Source organism: Perna viridis, chromosome 4 (assembly GCF_037379345.1).
Source record: "Perna viridis isolate PV_CMFRI_1.1 ecotype Kerala chromosome 4, ASM3737934v1, whole genome shotgun sequence".
Classification (NCBI taxonomy): domain Eukaryota; kingdom Metazoa; phylum Mollusca; class Bivalvia; order Mytilida; family Mytilidae; genus Perna; species Perna viridis.
In genome coordinates this window covers 27,506,424-27,532,013 of record NC_142448.1, presented here as the reverse complement: position 1 = coordinate 27,532,013, position 25,590 = coordinate 27,506,424, and the positions used below count along the sequence as shown (strand labels likewise).

The window sequence follows — 25,590 nt, the reverse complement described above, 5'->3', positions numbered from 1 at the left end:
AGAAATTCGACAGTAAGTATTTTACAAATCTCATTTACATCTTCATATACGGGAAATAATATTAACCAATCAACTTGATCAAGCTTATTTTCAACTTTTTTTAGCTCACCTGGCCAAATGCCAAGTGAGCTTATGCCATCACTCGGCGTCCGTCGTCGTCGTGGACAAATTTTATAAAATCTTCCATTCTGAAACTATCAAACTGACAGGATTTAAACTTAGCATGATTGTTCCTTAGGGTGTTCTGCACAAAATGAATGTTGGGATTTTTGATCCATGAAAAAACATGGCCCCTGTTGCTAAAAATAGAACATAGGGGTCAGATTGTAGTTTTTTCCAAATAACTCAAAAATCGTTACCTTTAGCAAATTTCTGGCCTGAGTAATATTGTTCAGTATCATAAGACGGACCTATGCCAAAACGGTTGGTCAACTGATGTAGGAGTTACGGCCCCTGAAACAGTTTTTTTGTATTTTCGCATGTGCAACTTTGAAAATCTTCTTCTCAAAATATATTGCACAGAATTCAATGAAAGTTGGCATATATGTTCCTTAGGGTATCCCACACAAATCAAGTGTTTGGGATTGTTGATTCACGAAAAAACATGGCCGCCATTACTAAAAATAGAACATTGCGGTCAGATAGCAATTTTTTGCAAATAACTCAAAAACCGTTGCCTTTACCAAATTTCTGGCATTGGTTAAATTGTTAAGCATCATGAGAAGGACCTATGCCGAAATTTTCAAAACCATTCATTGACTAATGTAGGAGTTACGACCCCTGAAATAGTGTATTGTGCTCAAAATAACTGTTGTGATTTTTAATTTGTGAATAAATATGGCTACCTATACTAAAAATGGAACTTAGGGATCATAAGACAGGTTTTTGAAAAAAATTCAAAAATTGTTGCCTTTAGGAAAATTCTGGTTCATGAAAATGCTATGAAGCATTTCCTGCATTTGACAATTTAGTTGATTTTAACTTAGCCTGGCTCATTCCTCAAGTTTTTCAAATAAGCAAATGGTTAACCAGGTGAGCGATTTAGGCTGTCTTGAGCCTCTAGTTTTATCAATCTTCTGGTAGAGCCAGACTTCTCGCTTGTATGTCCCGTTCGATTTTTCAGGATAGATCTACCCCAAAGAACTTGAGATAAAGAATACTACAGACACCGTGAAGTCAGCCTCATATCTTGACCTACACTAAGAAATCGATGGTAAGGAAGTATTACTATTGACCAAACTTTACGTCAAACGTGATGACGTTTCATTCAGAATTGTCAACTTTCCTTTCATCTGTACCAACATTCTTTCAGCATCTGCGTATGGAATGTTCATATCACAACTCATACGTTATGCCAGAGCTTGCCGAAACTACGCAGACATTTTATTATTTCTTACAAGTAGGCTTCTGGAACAGGGTTATGTTGCTACAAGTTTGAAGTAATCATTACAGAAGTTTTATGGTTGTCATCATTAATTCGTGGATAGTTATGGTGTATCCATCCGCCATGAAAACTGAAAACGTGTTATAGTTTTCCTTTCCTCTTTCGACTACCCCGGACTTGACTTTTTATGAGCAACTCGGCGGATCTTTCTAGAAAAGCAGAGCATGCTTACCCTACCGGTGCATAAATATCATGTATAACATAGATCATGATCAAACACACACAAACAATAGGGAAACAAAACTTTAAATAAACAAAATTTGAACAACAGAGAATAACTATAATGAGTAATTCTGAATCTTTTTAAGATAAAGTAATGATAGGATTAGGCAATGAGACTGTTGTAATCAAAATCAGGTGCAGATGGTCTTGGGCGATCCATTGGGTCAATTATGTCATTAACGTTATCATAGCCACGGAATACTAATTTACTGCTTTCGTCATTTTTTTAACAAATATGCGGCCATCAAATGTCCTATAAGCTTCAATTGATTTTTTATTCTTCAACTTCGATAGTTTTTGAACCAAACTTGTTCTGTATTGTGCTATATTTCAGTTATGTAGATTCTTTTGTCGTCGCTCTTTAGCTGAGACTAACTTGTATTTACTAAGTTTCCAGTACGGTATGAAATGAAACGAACAATTATCTGTGATTTTCCATTTCGCACTTTTCCCATGATATGTGACCGACCTATATCATTTAGTGATATGTTCTTTAGTTTAAGCTTGTTATTTATAATGTTAAAGACAAGCTTGTCTGTATCAATTGGAAGGATGACTCGACTCGTCTACAGATACATTGATGTTGTGATATCGGAGGCTGGTCCTGCGCGTATATTGATTCTGATTTTCAAGTCTATACTAAAGATCAGTAATTCTGGATTGAAGTTCTTTTCATGTTCTCCAGCACTTTTGATTGTGTCTACAAGTGACCTTTGAAGACTTGATATGTCTATAAGGTGCTTAGTAATTTTCTGATTCAAATTTTCTATTGTTTGTGATTGTCTATTTATTTGTTCTTTGAGAGTTTTCCTTCTTTAATAGCATAGGTCTTTTAAAAAAGGTATCCTTATGTAATAGAGATAAGTTGATCGGTACAAAATAATATTCGTGCTCAAGAGAAAAAAGCTGATGGAACAGGAATATGCGCATAATACAAATCTGCACTTTGCTAATTGAATTCTGGAGATCACACACGACCAGCGACCAAGTAACTGAAGGCAATACGAAGTCTTGGCGTTTGTAAATGATTTTTATGTTTTTTCTTAGATAATGATGTATTGGCACACAAAATATAACAATAAGATAACATTTCAAACAGGAGTTGATTATTCAAGTTTAGTTTTCTTGCGTTGTTTAGAAAAAAATGTTTTACATGCAATATGCTAGAAAATTCAACTTTTAGAACAAGATTTTGTCGTACCTTTTATTTTGCAAATGCCAAAACATATAATTCTTTAAAAATATTCATGTTGGAAAACTGTGTTTATCAAAATTATAACACAAAACAAATAGAAAGAATTTTTAAACTTTTTAAAAACTACAAATGTTGTTTAATTAAATAACGTGAATAATATAATTGTAAGATGTGTTAGGAAAAGAATTAGTTTTTAAGATAGACATAAGTGAACAGGTTGAAAGCTATATAAAAGTATAAACAAATAACACATTGTAAAACCAAGGACAACTACATTAAAGCTATACTCAACACTGAACTAAAAGCCTTGATTGTCACAGGAGTCCCCGCTTCATTTGATAGTAGTGATTTTTTTTGGTTTTTTTTTTTTTGATAAATCAAATGTGTCTATAAGACACAAATTTTGCCCCCGTTCGCTGGATTTGCCAAATTAAGAACATGTTTATTTTTGTATGAAGACATGGTGTTTGCAGATTCAGAAAGATTATGTACTGTTGATTGATGCAGTAAATATGGGGATGACAAAAAGAGGACTGATGGACGGACTTACGGACACATAAAAAAGTTAATACCCCCAATAACAAATTCCTAACTTTGTTGCGTGGGGTATATTTCTGACAAAAGTTACAAAGTCCAACTATCACCCAGTTCCGTAATATTCAATAAAAATCAAGATCCTATGACCTTGCACACCATCATTATGTGTAGAAACATCCTGCAAAAAATATTTTAGATGTAGTTCAAAAATTAAGGGGGAAATAGCTGTCCAAGCCATACAGCCCTATTTCTAAGGAAAATAACTATGCCTAACTATCACCAATTTCCATAATATTTCATGAAAATCTAAATTCTTTGACCCTGCACACCTTCATCATGTGTAAAAATATTCTGTAAAATATTTTAGATTTTGTTCAAAAACTGTACGAGGAGGTAGCCGGGCAAGCCATGATAATGTGTAATCTGGACGGACAGACAGAAGGACGAATGGACGGACAGGGATAAATCAAAATGCCCCCCCCCTACTGTTTGTAGCGGGAGCATAAAAAAAACTTCGAACTGCGTCCGATATTCACTCTAGACACTGCAGAGTTGCACGGATCTTACAATAACGGAAAAAACGTTAATATTTTTTATCGACGTTATCAATCTACGTTTAATGAACGATTATTTCTAATGCTGATAGCTTTGATGGTATGTCATTCTTTAATATAATGATGTATAATTTTGGTGTATGTTGAGATATTCCATGGAGACAATCACATGCATTATTGAGTGAATTTTATGGTGTGTTAGTTTGTTGGTTCAGTTCATTTTTTGACCATGCAGTAAAGGGTGATGTTTAAGGCTTTATAAAACTAGTTTAACCCAACAGCAGATTTTACGCACCTGACGACAGTCTGGAGAAGTTTGTCATCTATATGATTTTGTGTCGTTGTATTACTTTCAATCCTGATTTGGAAGAAATGTCATCGTTATGTTACTGTGCATTTTATTACTTTTGTTGTGGGGGGCTTTCAGAGCTTACTTAAGGTATGTTTCAACTTGTTGGAGACCTTTTTTTCGTTTACTATTTTGCATTTAGGTTATACGCCAGTGCATTTGTTCGAGAACTTTAAAAAAAAATATGTTTGCATCGGTAAATGAAGATTAAAGAACAAAGACGAAATCGGAAAACACAAAAATATTTTTTTTTTCAATTGATTATTCAATGATACAAATGATCAAACAAGTATCAAAGAGTAATCAAGGTAACCAATGTTAAAGCGGTAATCAAAGACTAATCAAGGGAACCAATGTTATAGCTGTAATCAAAGAGTAATCAAGAGAACCAATGTTATAGCGGTAATCAAAGAGTAATCAAGGGAACCAATGTTATAGCGGTAATCAAAGAGTAATCAAGGGAACCAATGTTATAGCTGTAATCAAAGAGTAATCAAAAGAACCAATGTTATAGCGGTAATTAAAGAGTAATCAAGGGAACTAATGTTATAGCGGTAATCAAAGAGTAATCAAGAGAACCAATGTTATAGCGGTAATCAGACATACACAACAAAGAACATAAAGTAACTAAAATCATACATACAAAGTAACAAAAGCAAATAATCAACTCGGACTGCACTAAAAACAGTACAGAAACCACATACTTTTTCTATTTCATCTTCATTGAAATCTAATGCTAATAGAAGTTACAAATAAAAAAAAAAACACATACTATTTCTATATATTCTTCATTGAAACTAGATACTCTCAAAAGAAACAACCCCAGAAATAACCAAATCATTCAATTTATTCTTCAACTGAACAAATGCAACTACAAGTATTTAATACAGAATAATTGTTTTCTCTCCAAAAAAAAAACTGAATACCGTTTAAAGGATAAGGCCAACTATTATAAACTTAAAACATACAAAATACATCTACTAGTAATAAATAAAAAAAACAATCGTTTTATTCTTCTTTGAAACCAAACAATCACAGAATATAAATATGGAGAAATTACAAAACCTTTCGGTTCATTCTTCAGTAAGCAATAAAAACTCGGCAGGTCTTTGTAGAAAGAGTAATCAAGAGAACCAAGATTCTATCGGAAATCAAAAGAATAAAAACCCAGGGACACAGACCAGACATGGAAAACAGGCACTCACAACGAAGAACATAAATAACCCAAAAATACATACCAAGTAACAGAAATAAATACACCAAGCACGAACCAGGTGCACCAAAAAGATTAGCGCGTTCTGCTTTTCTGGAAACACCCAATGAGTTGCTCATTGAAGATCAAGTCCGATATAGACGAAAGAGGAAAGAAAAACTATGACACGTTGAACAAAACAGTTTTCATGATGCAGATGGATACACCGTAACGATCCACCAGTTCATGATGACGACTATAAAACCTCTGTAGTGATGACTTCAAACTTGTAGTAACATTATCCTGTTCGAGAAGCTTAATTGTAAGAATTCCAGTGCAATACCAAAAGTCTGCGTAGTTACGGCAAGCTCTGGCATAACGTAGGAGTTGTGTTATGAAAACTCCACACGCAGCTGCTGAAGGGATTTTGTCACAGATGAAAGGAAAGTTGACAATACGGAATGAAAAGTCATTGCATCAATAGTTTTCCTTTTCCATCGATCGTTTAGTGTATGTCAAGATATGAGGCTGACTTCAAAGTGTCTGTTGTATCCTTTATCTCAAGTTGTTTGGGTGGATGGGCAGTATAAAATTACCGAAACTAGGATTATTTAACGACAATACGTCATCTATATAGCGGAAACTGAGATTAAAAGATCTAGCCCAAAGCAGAGGACGCTTGTCATACTGATATACGTGGTCTATACTCCATGTGTTCAGTGGAGTCAGTGTCTATTTTCCCTGTATAGTTTTAATTCTTGGAATATATATATTTTTTATTTCGCTCGAATCATGGTTTTCTTGATTACTTTTTCAATAAACAAAATACACCAACCAGTAATTAGTCCAAAACAAAAAAAATGCTTAAAAAATAATTCAGTTTAAAACGAAAGACAAACAGACCGAGTAAAAGTCTCTATTGCACTAACTAAACAATGGGTATTTTATATATCGCATACTTTCTGTTCCTTATAAGGATGAAACATACATGAAGCCTTTACAATATCAATAAGTTAAAAGGAAAAGCAAGTGATAATTTTGCCTGACGTCAAATAATCCAGAACTGTAAAAACTTCACAAAAACATCTTAAAATGGAGCGACTGAAATAAACATGATAAGTATATTCAGATTAATTTTTTTTATCAAGAAAAGGTCTCACACAATAAATGAACAATAACAAAGTTTTGTTTATTTTTATTCATTTGTTAAAATATTATTACATATTTCAGAACCTCTACAATTTTACTGCCCTATTATGAAATAAGACTACGATAGATCAGATATGTAATATATGGAAGATAATACATAACACAAGTCGAGGAATTTGGGTCAATTTGGTACTAATTTCTAACTTCGGGGAAACAATACAGGGAACGGGCATCATATCTCTATATCCTTGTGTATTCAAAGTCTGTACCAAAATTTTAAAACTGAAGTATACACATTTAGCACACGCACCATATGGCCACATTAACTTTTAACTCGTAATCATATCTAATTACCAAAAAAAAAATTTAGGGGATTCTGATATACATAATCTAAACGTGTATTTTCCTTTCGAAATATCGGACCTTCTTAGTGGTACTTATTGAGTTCCAAAAGATTAAAATTTCAACCTCATTCAATTTCCTCAAATTAAAATTATTGTGGGTCTGCTTAATCTGATCACGTATTTTTATTTTGGAATGTAAGTCCTGTTTTCGAATCGATCCATATTGATGTCCAAATGGTGTAAATGCATTATTTTTTTAATTTCAACCTAAATTTACTTGCTTTGGTAATTTGGTGTGCTGAATTAAACCGTGTTTCTATTTTTTTTTTCATTTTTGCCAATAATAGATAAAGGTTTTATTTAAAAAAAAACTCTACATATGACCACACACAATCAGTGTCAAGAACTTGTACTGTGTCACAATCAGAAAATATCACAATCGTTTTCCATATTTGACCAAATTATTGAGGGTTACAACCATTAATCAAATTGAACTACGCTACACGGAACAGTTTTCATTTTTATTAGTTTTAAGATAATGTAAATGACAGTTAATTCGACTCGATAAGACTACTACCTACGATAGTTTGTAAGTGTAAATGTCCACAAACAAACAACTTAGGGTGTGAAAAGGAGTGGGGTTTTTGGACAGTTGAAAATGTCTTCAAATTAATTGCTTAAATATTGAGGGTTACTAGAAAAGGTAAAGCAGCCATATCATAAATATATCTAATTATAGAAAAATATCATGGAATGTTTTATAAGACGACATGTGAACATTTTAAACTGCTAATAATCTTTAAAAAATACGGACGCTTTACCTTTAATAACCTGGTAGTTGATTTCCCCTCTGATTTTTTTAGGGTAAAAATTAGCAGTCATTAACATAACGTTTCTTTCTTATCTTCAAGGAACCTTATGCCCGTGGAAATTACAGGTACAAAAACACATATTGCTTTATTCATTTTTCACTGAAACTAGATTCCCTATAAGGGAACAAGCCTAGAAATAATGAAATAATTCGAATTCGAATCTACAAATGAACAAAATGCTACCTCGAGTATTTAATAACGATTCTAATATGACGTGCTTCAAAGTAGTGTGCAGTTGGTTACTTCTTCGAAATACGTTTGACATTCGTTTGATATTTATTTGACATTAGATTTACATTATTTTATTGTCATAAACGTTGATTTGGGGTATTAATTGTAATTCTATAGTCAAAATAGGAATTCTAAAAGCTTCCAGATCGATACTCGGAAAACACTACATAAGACTTGTATACTTGCAAGGACTTTTGTCCCCTTAACCGGAAGTGTATCAAGCAGCCACTATGTAGGGGTTGTAGTACTCAAATAAGGTAACAATCGACAATCAATCGATACTCGCATTTAAGTAGATCTTGACCTCGTGTAAGTGTGAATTTTTTGGAAAATTTTTGCTAAAAATTTGAAATAATTATAGATTACAAATAAGTTCGAATCTTCTTTTTAAACCATTGTCTGGATGATCCGCCTTTGACCCTAATATCGTAGCTATACACCTCGACCCCCAATCCTTTCTTTAATTATACATGGTTTCTATTGATATTATGGTATTCCGAGGTACACGAGCCAAAACTAGGTTCATTCTTAGCCTAATGTTTACAATTATCTCCCTTGACTAGAAAATCAAATGCAGAAAAGTGAACAATCTTTGTGTACAAAACTTGTCAAATACATGTAACAGTATTTTTTAAGTTGTAATTATGTCTTATTATTTTGTAAATGATTCTTTATAATTCCGAATATTGTGTAAATGAACTTTCTCATTTTATTTGAAGAGCTTCACCCACTAAAAGTCTTCGTAAATGGAATAATCCTAATTTTCGACCTGAAATTCACACCTACCAGTTTGAATTGGGTAATGTTCTGGCAGATATTTGTGAGTGTCGGTGAAAGAGAGGGTAGAGCATACTCTGAAAGAGTATTTTATATCGTCAACAAAAAATTCTACTAAAATGCGGTTTAAACTATTTGTATTCCCCATGGCCATACACTAAAAACCACAAGGGAAACAAGTCGCCATCTTGGATTTCATTACCTTCTTCATTTTAATTACCAACAAATAGTCAAACCCCTCGCTACATGTCTTATTCTCATTTTTAATGTCAAATGAATGTCTCCTTAAAGCGGTATTTTTACAGTTTTTGTACTAAGTGGAAAGTTTTCGTAAATTCCGCCGAAAGCAACATAAGTGGCGATTCCGTCGTATTCAAGCATCAAGCAAGGGACAGTTTCATTGCTTAGAATGGGTGATTTAAAAAAATGAAGCAAAAGTGTGACGAAAGGGGTCAGATTTCAAATATATTTTTTTGCTCCAAGATATGTTTCATAGGTTATAATTCTTAAATATTTAATGGCAAAGTAAAATGCAAAGTCGTTTTGAATAATTTCAATTTTTAATAAACATAAAGTAATAAAAACAAATTGAAATAAGATATGTACAAATATGGCATCATCATTGAAACTCAATTAATATTTCTCTTTATCTTTCTTGATTTGTTACATAATGAACACCGAACACTGAACATTTTGGTACAATTCAGTATGATGTGTTGCATTTATTTCTTAAAAACAACTAAAACATTGTATTTTTCATATATTTTCTTGACAGGAGACCAAAATGTTTTGTTCATAAGATGAATTTTTTATAAGCTAAAATTCTATTTTTACAGCCTGGTTATGGTTTTATAACTTTAAAAAAATTTTGTTGATAATTTTTTCCTTTTTTTTAATATGAGCACTGAAAATATACATGCTTTTAGTAACATTTTGTCACACTCCGGACAAATTAAACAAAAAAGCAAACATGTTGAAATTTACCAGTTTTTTTATGTTTAATCTATATAAAATTATCCTGTTCAAATAAGAGTTTGTCAGGTCTGAAAAATTCCCAACGATGTTAGAACTGTCAAATTTGCGATGCAAATTGTTGGTCGTTCCCTCCGCGGGATTCGAACTCGTACTGCTGTCACATCTATGGCAACACCGCCTGCACAAAGTCCAGCGTCCTAGACCACTCGGCCAGCTAGGCTATATAAAAATATAGCTTTCGCTGGCCGGGCCATTCCTCCTCGTAGGATTAATCTAGGGCTGTAACTTAGTACACGATGTATGGTGGTACGGGACAGTTCATTTTAGATATTAATATGTAGGATAGAGGATCAAATTAATAAATCTTCCCTGTATCAATTTGATCCGATGGACCAGTGTAGCAAATAGAGTCGTCACATTCTGAGACGTTGTATAATATTGATTTGTTGTGACATGCATCATTAATTTGATCCTCTATCCTACATATTAACATCTAAATGAACTGTCCCGCACCACCATATATCGTGTACTAAGTTACAGCCCTAGATTAATTCTACGAGGAGGAATGACCCGGCCAGCGAAAGCTATATTTTTATATGGCCGAGTGGTCTAGGGCGCTAGACTTTGTGCAGGCGGTGTTGCCATAGATGTGACAGCAGTACGAGTTCGATTTGCCTAAGAGTAATTTAGAGAAATTATTCTTTTTTTACCATTTTGTTATAACAAAGCGTCAAATTCTTGTAAGTTATATATAATATATAATTATTGCTTGATACATCTTCAGACTCAAATATAAAAGTTCAGTTCAATCTTATTGAACTAAAATAGTATATGAATGCTTCAAAATAGATAAGATTTTAAAGAAAAAATGTCACACTCCTGGCATCTGTATTAGATTTAGTTAAATTGAAATATAAGTTACTGATGAAATTCTTGATGATTGGCGATTTGTCTGTACAATTTCTATTTTCTTTTTTTATTTCATTGCGTTTGTATGATTATTTTAAAAAACGAAGTAGTATGCAAATGATAAACAATTTGCTCAAGTCAACATATATACATAAAAATATAAACATGATAAACGATAAAATAATCTCAGAACAACATTTCAATATCTATGATTTTATGATATCAACAAACATAAACAAATGTTCAGTTTTCATTCATTAAAGACTTGATTAAGAACTGTCACACTCCTGACAAATCCTTTCGAAACCTTAATTTGACGGTATAAAAATTTCTCTTTCAACATTATAGCTCCAACATCTACTTGAGTGCATCTCTATCATAAATGGACATTCATTATTTCCACGTACATGTAATTTCTATTTGATTTGTAATATGTATCAGAGATTTACATTTATATAAATGCATGATAGTATCATTTAGGAATGATATTTTCATCAAACTAAATCCACATGAAGTTAGCATTATCTGAACAATACATTCTATCAAAATAAATGTTATGTTGACGAAGATAAAAATAGCAATGGAAAATTTGTCACACTCATAACTATATCATGCAATAAGCCAGTAAACCTCTGTACAATAGAGCAAAAGTCAGTGATCACTGAAACTTAAGAGTAATCAATGGAATTAAGGTTATAGCGGTAATCAAAATAATGTAATCCAGGGACAAAGGTCAGACATGGAAAACAGACATACACAACAAAGAACATAAAGTAACTAAAATCATCCATACAAAGTAACAAAACCAAATGAGCAACTTCATACTTTATCAACACAGTGTTTAATCTCATCTGCTCTAAATGTCATAACAATACCCCTCCCTGGAAGCATTTTTTCAGGAGTTGACAATGAGGAGATAATGTCTGTAACTGGCTGCCACATACAATCTGGAACTTTAGGCCATGAATAAATGTTATTGTCAAAAGGGTCTTTTTTTCAAATATCATAAATGAACTTCCTGGTCAAATTTAAAAACCTTAAAAGAAGAAAATTGAAAAAAATGTATTACTTAAAAAAGGGAAATTCTTAAATTTAGTCGAGAGAGCATTGTAGTTTAAAGCAATGATATTGAAAAGCAATTTCATGTTCTCTTATTATTTAAATAGATATTTAAACCATTGAATTTGACTGTGATTATTCGTAGCTGATACCAATTTATATTATACAGACATGCATTATTAATAACTAGTCATTTAAGTTGAAACACGACAGAATTATATGGCATTGAATGAAAACAATGATTTTCTAAATGTTTGAAATGAATAAAATAAAATAAAAATTAGAACTTTGAAAGTGGCTCTAAAATTGATAATTTTGTTTGCATATTTTGATAACACCTGGGGGTCTTTTGTCATTAAGTTTCGAACTACATTTACCACCACCAAATATGAATTAAACTATGTTATAGTTTTTGTTGTGTTCTTCTTTAAAACAAAACTGACCGATTAAAATGCCGTGAAGCTGTAAGGTGTTGAAGTAGAATAGTATTCAATGATACTAAACGTCTACAAAGTTAATATTTGTTGCACTGTACATATTATCTCATACATACATGTATAAGTTTATCTTTCTGAAAAAAATAATACAGATTAAGACTTATTATCCTGGATGTCACATGTGTGATATATTTTCTGAATAAAAACTCATAAAATTGAACAGTCTTTACAGCGTTCCTTGGAGCCTCTTCTTTGTTGATGATTCAACATTATGTTTATGCTTTTTTGACTCTCTGAATGCTGGAAATTTATCAACCAACCTTCTCATGCTGTCACTCTGCAAAAAAAAACTGGCTTGTTAATTCTGATATTCTGATTTCGAATCTATTTATGTCAGGAGTGTGACATTTGATCTTTGACCTTATTACTGGAACAAAATTAAAATATAAGTTTTTTAATCATTAAATTATCTATTCTGTGATACTTACAAATGTCTATGAATTATTTCATGGGCTATACATCATTAAGTCTTTCAAAAATAATCCTAATTCAAAGCATTTTATGTCATAAGGTAAAAATGTGTCAATATTATGAGTGAAATAGGGAAAGGGGAAAAAGGTGTCACACTCTTGACATAGGTTATTTGGATTTTACAGCTGCGGTATTGGTTCTATCAAAGCTCTATCGCATTTTCTTCTTAATTTGGGACAGGTTTGCCTGAAAAATACAATGAAAAAATAAATTCATATATAAATGTAATTTTTCCCACAAAAATTAAACCCTTGTCACACTCCTGACATTTTTGGAGCTTCTTATAAGAGCCAAGATATCTTCAATTTATATGGTTGGTATGACTCTAAACTATTAGGAAGACATTCCTTTGACATTTAACCATCATAATATAACTATATTAATTATGTTTTCAAGTCACCATTGTTTTTCGTGAAACTTTCATTTCAAACATCAGTAAATTTTCATTTATTTTTTATTCATGTTATCCTTTTTCCAAATGACTGGAAGAACTGCTATTGAATTCATATAATAGTGGGAATAGATGGATCTGAAAGAAAAATAGTCTAAAATCATACAGTAAGCCAAATAAAGACAATAGAAATATCATAAATGCTTTAATTCCTGAAACAAAAAAAAAGACCTTGATAAATTTCGTCACACTCCTGACTTATATAGGCACCATAACGTAGCACACTATTATAGGATGCGAATTGTATCAAGAAAGTTACATTACCGGTTTCTTTGTACATTTTCACGGTTTACGTAATAAATTTTATTAACAATTTGTTTTAATTTTTTAAGTATTTCAGTGCATTCTTATCGCTGTTATTCTTTCACTGTAGAATCAATGTCATATTTCTTAGTTTGACGATGATTTTTTTATCTCTGTGAAAGGTGCGCATTTTATCAAGATTGCATAATATTTTTACAGATTGAGTGAATAAACAACTGAAAGATGAAAGCTGAAATGTTAAGTCTTGTTATATCAAATGTCTTTTATGTCGTTCTGCTTTAAGCTTCAGTTGATTCAAGTGAAACATATCCTATAAATATACAAAGGTTGTGCATATAGAAATTAGGTATGAAAGTTCGTAAGAAATGCCAGATAAAGATATAAATCTGGTTGGGTCCAGAAGAGTGGTGGCTTAAATCATTAACAAATCTGAACTAAAATTTCGACTGGTAAAAATTGAGATATCATGACTTATGACAGACAAAAATGGTTCTTACTGAATTTCTAGTAAGATCATGAATGACACTTTATAATAAAAAAAAGTATAATTCAATGTGTTGCTTGCAGTTAAAGCTTTTAAATCAGTGTGGATATAACTGTTAATATTAATTGCATAAAATCTTTACTAATTCAATCTTAAAATGTGATATTTGCATAAAATATAAAAGAACTGAACTTGGAAACCAAATTTGGTTTTATTTTGGAGTGGGATAATATTTCAAAGCATATCATTGCTCATTTTCTTATGTGCATTTTGCAAGCATTTGGTAGAAGGAGAGTTTAATTTTTGACACTTAGAAAATCGAAAAATATCAATACGATTTACAACTACATAGGAGAGAGTAATCAAGGGAACCAAGGTTATAACGGTAATCAAAAGAATGTAATCCAGGGACAAAGACCAGACATGGAAAACAGACACACACAACAAAGAACATAAAGCAACTAAAATCATACATACAAAGTAACAAAAGTAAATGAGCAACTCGGACTCCACTAAAAACTGGGAGCATGGACCAGGTGTACCGGTAAGGGAAGCGTCCTCTGCTTTTCTAGAAACACCCGCCGAGTTTATCATAAAAAGTCAAGTCCGGGTAGACAAACGAGGAAAGGTAAACTATGTCCCGTTGAATAAATCAGTTTTCATGATGCTGATGGATACATCATAACGATCCACGAGTTCATGATGACGATTATAAAATTTCTGTAGTGATGACTTCAATCTTGTAACAACATAACCCTATCCAGAAGCCTTCTAGCGCGATACAAAAAGTCTGCGTAGTTTCGGCAAGCTCTGTCATAACGTATGAGTTGTGATATGAACACTCCATACGCAGGAGCCGAAGGAATGTTGCCACAGACGAAAGGAAAGTTGACAATTCTGAATGAAAAGTCATCACGTTTGTCGTAAAGTTTAGTCAATAGTTTTCCTTTACCATCGATTTCTAAGTGTAGGTCAAGATATGAAGCTGACTTCACAGTGTCTGTAGCATCCTTTATCTCAAGTTCTTTTGGGTAAATGCGATGTATCAAATCCCCGAAATTAGGATTGTTTAAAGATAATACGTCATCTATATAGCGGAAACTGAGATTGAAGGATCTAGCCAAACGATATTCTTTCTTTCTGATCAAATCAGCTATAAAGTCAGCCTCATAAGAAAATGTTGTCACTATTCAATGTTAAATGTGTAATATTGTAATTAAGTATCTGATCACAACCCTTACACCCGGCTAAAAACTGGTCAAACTATCAAACTATAAAAACACGTACGGACTGGTAAAATATCGATATGTATATAGTGTATTGGGTGTATCTCAAGTCAATACTCATATTGAAATAAAAATGATGATTGAAAAAGTTTCAGTTTCCAAACTATGGAAGAAAATAGTAAAAAATAAGATAAAAATGGAAAAAGGAATAACAATAAAAAGTAAAGTTGGAAGAAAAAATAAGATTGACCAATCAAAACAAATCACAATTTTTTTACCATGAAGGGTAATAATAAAATTACCCGACCGATAAAATCTAGGCAACAGTCAAAAGGAAAGTCAGTATAAGAAATGGCAATATCAGAGTAAACACCGGAAAATTGGAAACCATCGCAATGTTCATGACTTTGTGCAGGTATTTCAAATAGAAAATGTGGGTTAAACGAGGTTTTAAACCATACAAATGTACGGTTATCTTTGTTCAAGACAATAGATCAGCAGTAGATAAATGTATGGTAGTTTGCATGTTTTATGTATCTTAGAAGAGGTTCAGCCGCTTATATCACCCTGGGTTTGAACTTTCGTGACATTCGTGCGGAATTGACACTATGTTGTCAATTTCATACAACTCTCAACGGTGATAAATCCAGATGTAAAGTTATTTAATATCTAAAGGTTATTAATGACGTCCTTTTCTGCTATGTATATGATAAGCCTGGTTACCTTTACTGAGATGGAGAGCTAAATGCAAAATGCACCAGCATGTAAGCGGTCTGTAGAATAGAAAGAATAAAACTTCAACGTCTGGAAGTGATATATCGCGGAGATAATGCAGAAAATCCAATAATTATTTTAAAAATTAAAACGATGTCATTAACGTCGAAAGATGCAACTAAATATTTAAACAGCATTGAAAGTATCTACAGTGTTTAATATAATTAGTTTGAGAACGACACATTACAATTAATTTCGTCCCTTCAGATAAAACAATATTCAAAAGCAGAGTAATGACTATTAACAGATGCATTTGCAATTTAAAACATGTATATATTATATAATATAGTAATTATAATTTAAATATGTTAAAAATGATTTTTATTTCAAAGAAATATGAATACGGCCTAAGGGGCTACAATATAGTCTTAAACAAAATACCAGACAAAAAGAATGTTACTCTCGTTTATAAGCAATGCATTCTCCATATTATATGAAAATAGTCAAAAAGAAAAAGTAAATATCTAAAGTTAAGACAGTCAAGATTCAACGACTTCGAGGAAATATATTATAGTTCCTCGCATGGTTAAATCTAATATCGTTTTCGGCGTTTATCTACTATATTCATCAAATCTATTTTGTCAATTACTCAGTATCATTTTCAGTTAAATTTTACATTTAGTGGTCATCAACTTGATATTCAAAGTTATTGTTGACATCAAAAAGTGAAAAATGTAGAGACGTTTTGACCGAAATGTCTGAGGGTGAAGTGACGGAATCTATTTGACACTTAAATCGTCGAAATTTGGTAACTAGGAAAACTCAATTATTCACAGCATTCTAATAGATCTGTTTTTATTTAAACAAAAAACAAAAACAAAAAACAAATGAACCGCAAAAGGTATGATTAAAACCGCCAAAGACATTAGCCGCAACAACAATAAAACACCCAAAAACATTGGCCGCAACTTTAGTTTGTATAAGACAAAAAAAAATTAACTGTTTTTACTTTTGTCAGATGAGAAATGGATTTTTATGTTTCTAACAAAGGAAAACAATATGCATAAATGCCCTGCAATAATTGTCAATCACTAACCAAAATTTAAAGAATAGATCCACAGCAGCGCTAAGTTTGTCGTAAAAGGCGACAAAATAGTGCTCAGAACCCTTGCCGGGGGCCGGTGGTGGGATGGGTTACCCCTGGCGTGTTACATGCTGGGGTCGTCAGGCTATAATACGGAAAACCGGTGCTACACCATGTTGGGAAAGATGCCACGTTCCTCGCACCTTAAAGAACCCTTCTGTGGTATTCGATAGGAGTAGGAACCTCTGCACTCCGGCACAGGAGGCCAAATTTCCCGACCATACCCATCCCTACCTATTTCTAGTGGCAATCAAAATTTGTCGTCCGTATTATCCTTGTGTCTCATCCCATTTTTCATATCATCATTATTTCATGTTCATTTTATCATCCATTAAATGTTCGTCGCCTGAATATAGCTGAAATGTTGCTGTACGGGCGTTTAACCCCCACAATCAATCAATCAATCAAATTTCATTTTCTTCGATTAATGGAAAAAATCATTCCTGTTAAAAGTGTAGATAAATTGCATTATTTGTAAAAAAATGATGTTCGAATTGTTCTATACGTTTTTTATATCATATCGTCCTTTCGATCTCCAAACGACAAGTTAATGCTTCAAAAACACAACTTGTGATGATGCCCTTATCCGGTACTTAACAATAGACTACAAAAGACAGAAATCGGCGAGTTTAAACCTTCCATACAAGAAGTCACGATGACTTAAGTTGCAAATCAACAAACTTAATATACGGATTAAAATGCAACTTATGCGGTCTAATATATGTCGGTGAAACACAATTTAAGAACAATTAAACAAAAGAATGCGCGGTCATCGTTCGGGAATACATACTACCAAATTCCCGACAGTTTAGCAACATTTTAATCACAAAATCATTCAATCCTCTATGAAAGTTTTTGTTTTAGAAAAAAAAATACCACCCTACGAACAGTCCCGTTCTAAGTAAAAACTATCGTAGGGAAAGTGACATGCAGAGTAGATGCAATGACAACATCAAAAGTAAAGGAAACCTTTCAAGCCAATAGAACAATAGCATAAATTTGATGAATTTATTTGACAAAACTCCAAGCCGGGAAAGGAGTCAAGACCATTGCCACTATACTCACATACGTTACATGATATCTCAATAGATGATCTCTTTCCTTTCATACAAAAACCTCTTGGACTTCATTACATCAAAACCAAACTATATTCTATACCTCTCGCCCTACTATAATCCCTTTTCAAAACAAGTCTAGACACTCCTGTTTCTGACCCTACCTCATCATCATACAGACTTGTTACCATCATTTTAGATCTTGGTTTCCACAGACTCTTTAAACCAGTTTGTGTGAGAAGTCAAGACGAAGAAAAACTATCATTTCTTCTACTACCGTTTGTCAACAAAGGTATAGATGCAATTAATTTGGCTAACATTCTCCATCACAAAAACGTTACCAACAAATTTCCCCAATATTTCAAAGACAAATTCATACCATTATTTTATATTCCTATACTTCACCAATTATAAAAGGCTGCTGCAGAACCTCGAGATTGAGGACTTCGAGGCTAAACCACCTGATTGTTCTTGCAAAAACTCTCAATTCAAATATGGTTCTTCCGATCACATCGTTACGGGAGATTTATCCATCATCGAAAACGAATCTCTGCGTCATATCCTTTCTAAAGGTCCCAAGTACCGTGAACCCCGCTCCATAAATTGGAATTAGAACTTTGAAGTTCTTATGGATGCCGTGGAGGACTACGCAAGAAAATGGATAAAACGAGAACAAGAAGACATTGGTTCTCTGTCAGAGTGGTTAAAGGACATGAGGCCTTTAATTTTGAAACGAATGAAAGTTTCAAGTAGGTCAATGAGTGCCAATGATACATCAGTTGTTAAAGACGCCCATGTAGCAAAAACATTGTCTAGTATACATGACAAATATGTTGTACCAGCAAACAAAGCCCAAAACAACATTGTTTCTGTCTGCAAAACGTATTACATCCAATGTTTATCATCAGAGATAAACGTAGAAAAAAATAGCAGTGATATGACCTATACTGCCACCACACTCTTCAAAGAAGAAATTGTGGAAAATCATAAATCTGTCCTATCCTCTTTTGGTCTCTCTACCAAGGACGATGATTGTGATTTATCGTTTATGGATTCCTAAACTGCACAAGAATCCATACGAACAACGTTAGATAGCTGGATCTGCAAAATGTACCACCAAACCTCTTTCAAAACTTTTAACTTCTATACTCACAGCTGTCAAAGAGGGTTTGCAGTCCTACCTAAACACTTGTTACTCCTGTAGTGGTATTAATTCAATGTGGATCATGAAAAATTCGAAAGATCTTTTGGAGACAATCAGTTCAAGACTATTATCAGAATATAATAGCATTAAAACATATGATTTTTCAACCTTGTATACTTCTATTCCACATACGCAGTTAAAATCCCGACTTAAAAACATTATATATCGTTGTTTTTCCAAAAAAAGATGGCACACCTAGATACAAATATATAGTTCTTGGTAGAAATTCCTCATACATTGTAAGAAATAATTCCAGATCATCTTCCAAATATACAGAGGAAGATCTTTACGAAATGCTGGAATTTTTAATCGACAACACATTTGTTCAGTGTGGTGGACGAGTTTTTCAACAAACGGTCGGCATTCCAATGGGAACAAATTGTGCTCCTCTATTTGCTGACCTATTCATTCACTCTTATCGGACTGACTTTATAGCTTATCTGATCCGAAAGAAAGAATATCGTTTAGCTAGATCTTGGAATCTCAGTTTCCGCCTTATAGATGACTAATTATCCTTAAACAATCCTAATTTTGGGGATTAGATGCATCCCATCTACCCCGAAGAACTTGAGATAAAGGATACTACAAACACCGTGAAGTCAGCCTCGTATCTTGACCTACACTTAGAAATCGATGGTAAAGGAAAACTATCGACCAAACTTTACGACTAACGTGATGACTTTTCATTCAAAATTGTCAACTTTCCTTTCATCTGTGGCAACATCCCTTCAGCACCTGCGTATGGAGTGTTCATATTACATCTCATACGTTATGTCAGAGCTTGCTGAGACTACGCAGACCTTTTTGTATTGCGCTAGAATTCTAATAAACAGGGTTCTGTTGCTACAAGATTTTAGTCATCACTACAAAAGTTTTATGGTCGTCATCATGAACTCATGGATCGTTACGCTGAATCCATCTGCGCCATGAAAACTGATTTGTTCAACGTGTCATAGTTTCCCTTTCCTCTTTAGTCTACCCCAGACTTGACTTTTTATTAGCAACTCGGCGGGTGTTTGTAGAAAAGCAGAGGACGCTTACCCTACCGGTGCAACTATTATTTAGTGGAGTCCGAGTTGCTTATTTGCTTTGTTACTTTGTATGTTTTATTTTAGTTACTTTATGTTCTTTATTGTGTATGTCTGTTTTCCATGTCTGGTCTTTGTCCCTAGATTACATTCTTTTGATTACCGCTATAATATTGGTTCCCTTAATTACGCTTACCCTACCGGTGCACCTGGTCTATGCTCCCAGTTTTTAGTGGAGTCCGAGTTGCTCATCTGCTTTTGTTACTTTGTATGTAGGATTTTAGTTACTTTATGATCTTTGTTGTGTATATCTGTTTTCCATGTCTGGTCTTTGTCCCAAGATTACATTCTTTTGATTACCGCTATAATCTTGGTTCCCTTGATTACTCTTTCAACCATCTATTTTGTTCAAGACGTGATATTTGACCCATTCACTCCCTCTGTATAAATGTTCATTTTGAATGAGTAATTAGCGTTTAATACAATGCAGAAACAGAGTGATAATTTGTAAAGAGATCAATGATTTAATTTTCAGTACATTTTGAACGAACAACTCAGGACGTACCAGCCCACGAAGATCTAATTTGAGTGAATGACGCGTGAATTGACGTCATGGTAACATGCTTATTTATACAGTAATTCTAATATTTTATACAAAGGAATTAACTACATGGGTAAGTGTCAGATATTAATATTATTTTTTCCCATATTTATTTAGCTAAAAAACAGTATTTCCTGTACATTTTATAGTCTATATGGAAAATACATAGGTGACATATATTAAACAGGTATTATCTCCCTATATTTGTATTTAAAAAAAACATTTAAAATCTGGAAAACTCTCGAAAATGCATGTACCAAGCCAAGTCAATTGCAGTTGTTTCCACCTTTCCGATTTTTGGCTTTGATATTGCCATTTGTTATACGATCTTTTTCTTTCTACACTTTCATTTGACTTTGCCAAGAGATATCAGTTCGTCAATATTTTTACCCTTTATCGTGGAGTATCTTACATACTTGTTATGTTGATATTTACCATCAAGATAAAAATGAATTGCCTTAACGGGTACTATATCAAATAGGTTTGTTTAACACAGATAATAATCAATCGAATTGTGTTCTTTTGAAATATGTTGTACAGTTTGTAAAAACAATACTGTTTCTAAATTAGTCTGTTGTAATGATTAATAACATTGAACACATAATTTGGAATGTGTAGTAAATTGATATTGATAGAAAAAACATTAATGGGATATCAAATCTCTTTTCCAGGAGACGATCTTTTTGAATTTGCCAGTATGGAAAGCAGATATACACAACAACTTTCATCTATTGAAAAGGTCCCGTTAGATGTGAATTTGAAAGATACTGCTGAGGAAGAAGTTTCTTTTACGGAAGTTGAAAAATTAAGTCCGTACTATAGTTTTTCATCAGAAAATCAAGAAGTCAACGACACTTATCATATAAGTAAGACCTCACCATCTAAGGAGGCAGGCATTGACACGAGGACGCCAGAGAATAGTAGTCGATTTTTTTCAAAAGTAAAACATGTACATGTAAATGAACAAGAATTTTCCTTTAGGCCAAGATGCTCTACAGATAGTCAAGTTTCCCTCATGAAGAAACGAATCAAATGCAGAAGAAATGTTTCAAACAACGGAAAGAAGGAAGAAAAGCCAATTAAAACGATAAGTTCTTTTATGAGTAAATCACCAATAGCACTTTCTGACAGTGATTCAAACGGGAAAAGTGTAAGCCCAGACTCTAAACATTGCAAAATAGAGGAATGCAGTCTGATATCTTCTCACCTAAATCTTGACAAGAATCAAAACAATCTGCAGAGGAAACCAAGCCCAGAAAACGAAACAGGGTTTAGACCAAGGCTGTATAGCGAGAATTGTGCATTGCTAATAAAAAAACGGCAAAATTTAATCAAAAAAGGTATTTTCAAAAAGGAGAAGGAAAATGGTAAGAGCTATACAATGCTACAGGGGACTATGAAAAAAACGCAAGCTTTTGTAGTAAGTGATTTGACTTCTAAATCTAGACAAGACATGAATGTGAAGATATTAATCAACGCGGACAAGAATTTGCCAAGGGCTGATAGCGAAAGCAGTATTTCAAAGAAATGCAAACAAAGGTTGACTGGTTGCAACGTTTCCCACGATTTTGAAATTTCAATATCACAATTTCGCCCAAGACATAACAGCGAAAGCAAAGTATCAAAAATAAAAGAAGACAATGATAAGCCCAAGAGCAGTTTGGTCAAGGAAATGCAGTTTTTAGAACTACCAAAGTATGAACATAACTTTAATTCTGCGTTTGAAAACAGTGGCAGATGCTCATCTTCTCCTATTTTACCCCCAATTAATAATTCAAATGGTGGGAGCGACAGTCAGTTGAGTATAATTTCATTTTTGCCGACATCTAGTAAAGGGTCGGCTACTTCGACTGAATCTTTAACAAAACCTCGTTTTCGACAGAGACTTCATAGCGAAGGAAATGATACGAAAGTAGATCAGAGCTCAGATTTGCCATTACTAGATACTAAAGAACCTGTCAGACCTCGCAGAAACCCTGACGAAATACCTTTGGCAAGCAGAGATTTTGTGCAGTTTTCTGAAGCCAGGGAAGAACTACCTTTTCGGCCCAGACTTCATAGCGATAGCAATCACATGAAAACAAACAAGAGTTCGCACTTGACTGTTGATCCCAAGGAACCATTTCGACCACGTAGAAACACCGATGACATGCTATCGGAAAAAAGAAAAATGAAAATTAAAGCATCTAAGTCTAATGATGATTTGGTATGTTTTATTTTTTTTATCACATAGTCCAAAACATACAAATTGTAATGACATTTTAAGTTTCAATTTGACCTTCTCGTAAAACGCTTACTAGTCAACATTTGTTCACTGTATGGAACACCAATCGCGAAAAAATTATATGCTTAACCATGTACATTTTTTCTTTCCAAAACGTTATAAAATGTGCATGTATAAAACTATTTGGAATTTCAAAACAAACAAATTACCAGACAAATTGTAATAAAATTAAAATTACATTTTATTATTTCAATTTATGTATTTTTTACTTCTTTTCTTTTCATAGTTTTACCGGTCAGGGCGGATTGCATTTAGAAAGACTGAAATGATAGATATGGAAATTGTAAAATCAAAATCTGGTAAGTTATCAGATGAAGTATATTCAGGCATATATGATGCAATCAGAAGAATAAAAAAAACGAAATACGAAAAGTTTTGAAAAAAGAACATGTTTGTATTATAACTACAATGAAATATTTTGAAAGAATGAAAACTTTATTCATTTATTGCTTATATCGTTTAAAAAAAGACATAAAACATCCGTACCAATCGTATTTGTAATAAAAAAAAATACTATCTTGAATTTTGTAGATTTATCTTATAAATGTTTTAACGTATATGAAAATCTTTTTTTTCAGAGAAGGTCAACTGTTCTGATAAAAAAGTCGGCGAAATACATACACTTCGACAACCGAAGAGTGAATTCGACAAAAGCAAAACAAAAAAATGTAAAAAATCTTCAAATTCGAAAAGCAGAAGAAACGGAAAATCCAGAATGATATATGATAGACATCCATTTGACGAAATATTTATAGGGTCAACAGGAGAACCTTCCGACTTGTCATCGACTCCAACAGAAATTCCAACAAGAACTCCTGAGCCAGATCTTTTCAAAGAATTTTCAGAATTCGATGATGGTTTTGCCACGCCTTGTTTGCCGCCACATAATAACCCTTTGTACAGACCACGGTATTGCTGGTGTACACGGTGTCAGATTATGTACAACTTGTACAAAGAGGACGATGAACGACTTGAAGTTTGGGGAAACTACCCGTGTTTCAAATTTTAAAACTTCAATTCTGAGTTAGATAGGTGGTATTACTTTAATGTATTGTTTATTTATTTGTTTAAAAATCTTGGTACTACTTTAATGTATGGTTTATTCATTTGTTCAAAAATATTTAATGCGTTGACTTTTATACTTACATTTTATACATGTAACTACAGTTTTAAAGCATTTTTACACAATCAAATATTCTGCAGCCTATTTGATAACAAGTAAAACAGTCAACATCTAACGTTTAAAAAAAATAAAATATGTAATAGTCTTTATAACAATCAGACAGTAGGGAATGATTCATGTATCTCAAAGACCTACTAAACTCATTTTTAATTATTTATTCGGAAACTTAAAGTTCATAATACAAATCGTATTCGGTTGGTGATAAAAACATATAGATCGAGAAGAAACTGACACTTCGCAAAGGTTATGGTTCTTGATTTTCGTTTGAGATGGATGTATTGTTTTCTGCAAACTATATATATGTAACAGATAGGACTATAGTAAAAATAAATAATTTTTTGACGAAATACAATCATTGTTTTTTTACATAACATTTTAATACCATATATATCAACTCTTTACACTAGTATTCCCCAAAATCAGTTAAAATGCAGACCCAAAAGCATTATACATTTTTGTTATTCTAAGAAAGTTGGAACACCAAGATACAAATAAGAAGCGCTTAGTAGAGATTGTCCATTTTTGTAATAAAACGATTCTTAATCATTTTTTTTTTAAATATACACAAGAAAATGTTTTTTTTTCGACAACACGTGTTCGAGTGTGGTGATTTTCTTTTTTAACAAATTCTCGACATTCAAATGTTAATAAATTGTGCTTTCCCACTTAATGATATATGCCCTAACATTGTGAAACAGACTTTATACATGATCTTCTCCAAAAGAAAGAACGTCGTTCAGCCGGACCATTCTATCTCAATTTCGGCTTTATAAATGGTTATTTGTCTTCAAACATTACTAGACTTGGGGACTTTACTACTACTCAAAGAACTCCAATTAAAGGACACTATAGACACAATGAACTCTTTATCATATTTTGACCTACTCTTAAAGTTTAGTTTAAAGATAAAACACATGACCGAACTATACCACAAGCACGATTATTGCTCATGCCATATCATCAACGTTCCATAATATGTTGCATCTGCACTTGCATATGGGGTTTTCATATCACAACTTACACGTTAGAGCTTGCCGAAACAATACGTTCTTTTTATTCCGTGCCAGATTTCTCTCAATTTGACTTCTGAAAAGGGTCAAGATTAAAGTCGTCAGTATAAATGTTTTATAGTCGCCATCTTGGTCCCTCTATGGATCGTTATGGTACCATCTGCA

At 32.9% G+C, this 25,590-nt stretch overlaps 1 protein-coding gene across 1 annotated transcript; it reads left to right on the top strand.

Moving 5' to 3' along the window:
• Positions 1-21,634: 21,634 nt before the first annotated feature.
• Positions 21,635-24,718, top strand: LOC148619569 (uncharacterized). The gene is made up of 3 exons (XM_088576937.1): positions 21,635-23,154; positions 23,459-23,531; positions 23,811-24,718. Exons 1-3 carry the CDS (start codon positions 21,646-21,648, stop codon positions 24,239-24,241), a joined length of 2,013 nt encoding a protein of 670 aa, XP_088433063.1. The 5' UTR covers positions 21,635-21,645; the 3' UTR covers positions 24,242-24,718.
• The last annotated feature ends 872 nt before the right edge of the window (positions 24,719-25,590 follow it).

Bases quoted from the DNA above. Each gene is read 5' to 3' on its own strand.
- LOC148619569 (XM_088576937.1), top strand. From the start codon at position 21,646: ATGGAAAGCAGATATACACAACAACTTTCATCTATTGAAAAGGTCCCG. The intron at 23,155-23,458 runs GTATGTTTTATT...TTCTTTTCATAG, and splicing joins CTAAGTCTAATGATGATTTG to TTTTACCGGTCAGGGCGGAT. The intron at 23,532-23,810 runs GTAAGTTATCAG...CTTTTTTTTCAG, and splicing joins AATTGTAAAATCAAAATCTG to AGAAGGTCAACTGTTCTGAT.